The sequence below is a fragment of the Trachymyrmex septentrionalis genome, unplaced genomic scaffold (assembly GCF_001594115.1).
Source record: "Trachymyrmex septentrionalis isolate Tsep2-gDNA-1 unplaced genomic scaffold, Tsep1.0 scaffold118, whole genome shotgun sequence".
NCBI classification, from domain to species: Eukaryota; Metazoa; Arthropoda; class Insecta; order Hymenoptera; family Formicidae; genus Trachymyrmex; species Trachymyrmex septentrionalis.
Genome location: NW_017304310.1, coordinates 197390 through 204732, shown reverse-complemented (window position 1 = coordinate 204732; position 7343 = coordinate 197390). Strand labels below are relative to the sequence as shown.

Here is a 7343-nt window from a genome sequence, read left to right as displayed (position 1 = left end):
GATCTTTAGTGAGTATACGCTGTAGAGAGCTTCTTGAAATTTGCAATTCTTGTCCACAACGCCGAATTGAGGTTCCTGGATTGTCACCGACACTCTCACGCACTGCTTCGATATTGACATTTGAACGGCTTGTTTTTGGACGACCAGTGTGTTTGGCGTCTCCAACTGATCCAGTGAATTTTTCCCTGAATTTTTCAATTAATCTCTTCACAGTTGACGAAGTTAAAACACTATTCCGATCATATTTTGTATGAAATTTTTGAACTGCGGCCGCCAAACTTTCATTATTTTTGAAATATTGTTCAATAATGAACACACGTTGTTCTATCGTGTAACGCTCCATTTTCACTAACCCTAAACTGTCAGCTGTTAAATTGTTTTTTTTTGGGTTGCCAACACTTTACTGCACAAATGGCGGCAAATTCAAATCTTGCGTTAATTTTGGGACACCCTTTATAATAATATTAGTATTATAAAATGTTATATTATAATTGTTCATACTTGTCTCCTTGAAAAACAATGTTCACTCATCAGTTGTTGGTTTTCAATATTATTTAAAGCGCGAACTATTCACTTTCTATAATAGAAGCTTTATCATAAATTTTGTGAAAAGTACTTACAACTCTGAATTTACTGATAATACAACTTTTGGCATAAAAAATGATTTAATTTCTTCACTCATACTATTTACATATTGACACAGTTTAAAGTATACGTGCTTCACGTAATGTTTCAGTTCGAACATAAAAAACACAGTTGACGGCTTCATGTACGTACAGACATGTATCAAATTATGACAATTTTGCATTATATGCAACGCGTATTGTAATAAGTTCTACAATCGGAAAGATTTCAAAGATCCACGTGAAAAAAGCAATGCAGAGATCAAATAAACAAAATGACACACAATCATTGCCAGATTCATATTTTATATATTTAGTTCTAGCCATAACTGCGTTTCAAGATTGGAAAGGATTTTATTATACAATTTATAGAATTGTCTAGTGTACTTGTATAAATTCATACTGAAATATTTAGGTAATAAGATCAACTTTGGTCGAATGTAGGATTTTATTTACCTAATTGATAGAATTCAAATTTATTTATTTAATTATAAAAAAATTTTCTATACGATTTATAGCATATACGTATATATTATTTCTTGGTAAAGTTTATTTATTTATAAGCAGATCAAATCCGGAACAAAAATCTTTTATAAATAAAATTAATATTTCCTGTAATTAAGGTAATTAAATTTTATAAGATACATGTAAAACAAAAAATAATAAGAAAGAATAAAAAGAGGGACTAAATTAATAATGTATAATTGCATAAAATATATTTAGAAACGGTATAGCTAATGTTACGAATTTACCGTTGTATATATCAATAGAAAGTTTATGATTGATCACAATAATGAGAACTATATTGCACAGAACTATATTGCAACAATTTAACCAATCCTATTGTAACAATAAATGATTGTCGTTATTAAACAAGAATTTGATATTGTAGCAGTGAATATAGACCGTGCAAACGTTCAAAGAAATAAAGTATTTATTTTTATCTAAGGGATCAGTTGACCAACAATGTTGGTCTTTTATACCTTTTATACCTTTTATACTAAAAAAATATCATAACGTTTTTAACATTAGAGATATGCGAGGAACGAATTCTTTGCAATTAGGATAAGGTGGTGTACGTCTGTATGCAAACATATTATTCGTTATAACATTACCCTAAAAAACTAACACTATATTTATAAAGATACGTAAAATTCCACATTGAATACAAGTACACTGCCTAAACTCATTTTTGAAAAGAGAATGAGAACAGACAGATTTTATTGTCGCTAATGCTGATCCCTTCTGTGTTAGCATAACAACCGCTAGTCTCGGGGAAGGAAAACTAGTTGCAGTAGTGATCCCCGGGGTGGGTGGGTCCCAATCACCACGACACAGCGCGTCCTCGGGTTGCGGATAGAGGAAAAGCCTCGCTATCTCGGTTGAGGATAGAGGTTAGCTGCGAATAAATTGAATAAGCAGTCGCGGACAGCCGATTGGAATGGTCCTCCTGTTTGGGGGTTGGGCGTGGGTTTGATAGGCTCACACCGTGAAACGACTTTATCTTGAAACAACCAAAACTCGCCATGGATTCTTCTGGGGTAAAATTTTCCGGAGGTAAACTAGTCCCCCGTTCGGATCTCCGGGTGGGGACTACCTCGGGGAACTCATGTCGTATAAAGTCAAAACACGGGAGAGACATCAAAGTGGGTACGTGGAACGTCCGAAGTCTTTACAGACCTGGGGCGTTTCAATCGATGGTCGGGGAGGTCGAAAGGTACGGGGTAGAAGTTGTCGCGTTGCAAGAAACAAGATGGGCCGGGGAGGGTTCGCTTAATGCGGGTTCGTACACGCTTCACTATGGAGGGTCGGAGATCCATAGTCTTGGCATCGGTTTTATGATTAATAGGAAAATCTTATCCGCGGTAAAAGACATTAAATTTATAAACGAAAGATTAGGATTGCTCGTTGTGCAGGGCCGATGGTACAAGATCGCGATAATCAACGTACACGCGCCGACGGAAGATAAAGATGGCGAAATTAAAGACGGGTTCTACGAAGAACTCGAACACCTCGTGGATCAATTACCGAACGATTACATGAAAATAGTCGTGGGAGATTTTAACGCGAAAATCGGTAAAGAGGACATTTTTAGACCAACGATCGGGCTCGAAAGTTTGCACGAGGAAAGTAACGATAACGGAGTGAGGGTAATTAACTTTGCGACCGGCAAAAATCTTATCGTCAAAAGCACGTATTTTAAACACAAAAATATCCATAAACAAACTTGGATTTCCCCGGATGGAGGCACGCGTAACCAAATTGATCACGTTCTTGCAGATAAACGGCGTCACACGAACGTACTCGATGTCAGGTCTTATAGGGGGGCGGATTGCGACTCGGATCACCTCTTTGTAATTGCCAAAATCAGGGAACGTCTTTCGCTAAACAAAACTAACGGGCAGTTGTTTGGAACTAAACGTCTAAATGTACAAGGTTTGATCGAGGGAGAAAACGGAATAAAATACGCGGTCGAAGTAACGAATAGACTCGCGGCTTCAAAGGAAATAGATGAATCGGATGATAACACGGTTGATAAACACTGGGAAAACGTACGAGACGCGATAGTAAAATCGGCGGAGGCCACGGTTGGTTTTTGTAAAAGGAACAAAAACAAGCCGTGGTTTGACGAAGAATGCGTAAAAATTGTTAAAGTACGAAACGAAGCGCGCATCACGTGGTTGGCTCAAAATACGAAGGAAACTCGGGATCAGTTTCTTAAGATTAGGCAAGAGGCTCATAATATGTTTAAAATTAAGAAGCGTCAATACTTAAAACGTAAAATTGAAGAAATAGATGAAAATTGTAAAAGCAGTAACGTACGAGGCACGTACATGGGGATAAATAATTTTAGAAAGGGATTCCAAGCTAGGACGGAAATGGTGAAAGATGAGAACGATAATTTAGTTACGGATACAACGGCAGTTTTAAACACATGGAAAAATTATTTTGATCGGTTATTGAATGTCGAATCTGAAAACGACCGGGAAATAGAGAATTTTGAGTATCACACGGCTGAACCTAGGATTAACGAACCGACAATTTCAGAAGTAGAAAGCGCGATTAAAAAATTAAAAAATCACAAAGCACCGGGTAATGACTTGATTCCGGCGGAACTGATTAAATGGGGGGGAAGTAGATTGATAGAAGAAATTCAGAAATTAATTATCTTAATATGGAATAAAGAAGCATTGCCGGAACAATGGAAAGATTCAATTATAATCCCGATTTTCAAAAAGGGGGACAAAATGAGTTGTAATAATTACCGGGGTATCTCACTTTTACCTACATGCTATAAAATTCTGTCGAATATTTTATTAATGAGGCTTGTACCATATGCAGATGAGATAATTGGAGATCATCAATGCGGCTTTAGGAGAAATAGATCGACTGCGGACCAAATCTTTACTATTCGGCAAATCTTGGAGAAAAAATGGGAATTCGACCAATCGGTACATCAACTTTACATTGATTTTAAAAAAGCGTATGATTCGATAAAACGGGAGAAAATGTATGAAATTTTAACTCGGTGGGGGATACCCAAAAAATTGGCTAACTTAGTCCAAGTTTGTTTAAAAGATACCAGAGGTAGAGTAAGAATAGGTAATCAAATGTCGGAAACTTTTAATATTCATAGCGGATTAAAGCAGGGGGATGCATTGTCACCTCTTCTGTTTAATCTAGTATTGGAATATGCTATTAAAGAAATGCAGAAGAGTAATGATGGTTTGCAGTTGAACGGTACAACACAAATATTAACATATGCGGACGATATTGCTTTGTTGGGAGATAATAAAGAAACACTAATAAATAACGCTAAAATTCTATTAGATAAAACGAAAGAACTGGGGCTGCAAATAAACGTTGAAAAAACTAAATATATGGTCACTGATAGAATTCAGAATATTCATAATAACGGAAACCTGGTCGTCTGTGATAAAATTTTTGAACGGGTTAGCAATTTTAAGTATTTAGGATCGATTTTAAACCAAACTAATGAAATAAGAGAAGAGCTCAAGAGAAGAATTAATTTGGGGAATGCGTGCTTCTATTCGGTTAAGAAACTACTCGGTTCGCGGATATTGTCTAGGCGCTTAAAAATTAGAATTTACAGAACGATTATTTTACCGGTAGTCCTTTATGGCAGCGAAGCGTGGTCACTTACATTACAAGACGAGAAAAGATTTAGGGCTTTCGAAAATAAAGTACTTCGAAAAATCATCGGGGCAAAACGCGATGAGGAAACGGGCGAATGGAGAAAATTACACAACGCAGAATTACATCAATTATATAATAGTCCGGATATTATTAATGTCATAAAATCGCGTCGATTAAGATGGGCAGGTCACGCGGCGCGTATGGATGAGAATCGAATTGCATATAAAGTACTAATTGGTAAACCGGATGGGAAAAGACCATTGGGTAGACCAAGACGTAGATGGGAGGATAATATTAGAATGGACCTTAACGAAATGGGGTACGAGGGTCACAAATGGAGGGATCTGGCTCAGGGACGGGAACAGTGGCGGGATTTGGTATTTGCGGCAATGAGCTTTCGAGTTCCTGACGCCTAATAATAATAATAATAATAATGCTGATCCCTTAGATATAAAAAGATTCGTCAAAGTACATTCTTATATGTCATTGCATAATTTAATGTAGGCTTGATGGCAATTACACTGAAAATTAACTCGCATATTTGTAAAGATACGTAGAATTCCACATTGAATACACCATCCGAAAGAAAAAAATAAAAAAATAAATAATATATAAAAATAATAAAATTGAAAACGCATGAACGAAAGAGAGCTCTAAGCAGTCATTGCAGTCATCGCAATCATCGCATCAAAAAACGTCTGTGAGGATATTATACTTTAAACAAGAATTATACGTTTAAGAATTTACGTTACTCTGTGTGAAATTAATAACCAAATGACAATAAGCAAAGTAAGGGCAAAGTAAGAGTCAACACGTTTCTTCAAAATTAACAAAAGAATATATTTCAAACCACAAAGGCAAAATAGGAGTCTCGCTCGAGCCGTTGGACGGAACGGACGTAATTGATACGCGCTCGTGAATGAAATATTATACTGCTCATCTGAACGCGATCTAACTGTACAAAGCCTTAACAACCACCGACAGACACGCGAGTGAAAGTGTTCAATCTACTTTAAAAGATCTACTTTTGCATTTTATTAAAAATAGGAATCCGCGGCCGTGCGGGCCGGCGGAACAAGAGCCGCAGTTGTGCAACATTCCGGCGAATCTGATCCGCTGATTCAGTCATCAGGACGCTCAACGATATCAACACAAAATGAATGGCAAAACGTCGAAAATAAGAAAATAAAGGCAAATCAGAAGAAACATGAACAAACTAGCCCGGATGAAAAAAATACAGGTCGTAATGCCAAACAAACAAAACTTGTTGATTACTGGCTAGGCTCCCCACCAGTCTCTACAGCAAACAGTTTCGGATTATGGAAAGCCAGTAAACAGAAGACATCGAAAATTCTGATGACACTGTAAAAACAGTTAAAGTCCCGCCTATGTTTATTTCGGGAGTCGGTAACATCACTCCATTAATAAACCTGCTTAATGCTATCGCTAAAGACAATTACTATATTAAAGTGCAAAGCCAAGAGCAGGTTAGGGTTCAAGCAAAGACTATTGAAACCTACGATAAAATAATTGAATCATTAAAAGAAAAAAATACAGAATATCATACGTACCAAAAGAAACAAGAAAAATCTTTTAAAGTGGTGCTATGTCATATACATCATTCTACAGAAATAGAGAGCATAAAAGAGGAAATAGAAAGCCATGGACATAAAGTTCGAAATATTGTTAACATGCGACAGAAAATAACGAAAAAGCCTCTGTCCTTGTTTGCTGTGGAGCTGGAACCAGCAGACAATAATAAAAGCATTTATACTATGCTAGAGATACGGTCATACGAAGAACTTTTGCTCCCGTGCACCACGATGTGTTAAGTGCACAGGCAACCATCGAATATCAGATTGTTTACGCAAAGAAAGATCCGATCAAGTAAAGTGCGTGCTGTGCGAAGGGAATCATCCTGCCAATTATAAGGGTTGCGAAATTTACAAACAGTTACGCAATGCACATTTTCCAACCTTGAGAAATAAACAAACAACTAAGAATCAAAATGCTGTGACAAGTGTCTCACAAACTCCGCAGCCTACATCACAACCAAAGTCGGGTGAATCTATTCGTACTGGTTCTACCTATGCGCAGGCAGCATCTGGCCAAAGGATTCAAGACAACTCAATGAACAATTCTACACCCAACCAACCATATATAATCCAGCAATCTAACGATCTTCAGGAATTAAAATCCATGATGAAAGGGCTCATGGAACAGATGAGTACTATGCTAAATCTACTTACCACAATAGTCTCTAAAATGCCACAATGTTGACTATACAACTGGCAATCTGGAATGCCAATGGCTTATCCAAACATAAAAATGAACTACAAGCTTTTTTGAGAGACCAAAATATTGATATAATGCTCATATCCGAAACACATTTTACTAAGAAGAATTATATTAAATTTAATAGATATAACGTTTATCATACCATGCATCCCGATGGCACTGCTCATGGAGGGTCTGCGATTGTCATTAAAAATAACATCAAACATCACGTCATCAATGAATACCGAACGGAAAAAATTCAAGCAACAACTGTAGTGGTGGAGG

At 36.8% G+C, this 7343-nt stretch overlaps 1 protein-coding gene across 1 annotated transcript; it reads left to right on the top strand.

The window, feature by feature from the left end:
* Window positions 1-1901: 1901 nt before the first annotated feature.
* LOC108754326 lies at window positions 1902-7061 on the top strand. Its single transcript, XM_018496554.1, has 5 exons — window positions 1902-3836; window positions 3966-4075; window positions 5829-6111; window positions 6156-6454; window positions 6564-7061. Exons 1-5 carry the CDS (start codon window positions 2150-2152, stop codon window positions 7059-7061), a joined length of 2877 nt encoding a protein of 958 aa, XP_018352056.1. The 5' UTR covers window positions 1902-2149.
* Window positions 7062-7343: the final 282 nt, after the last annotated feature.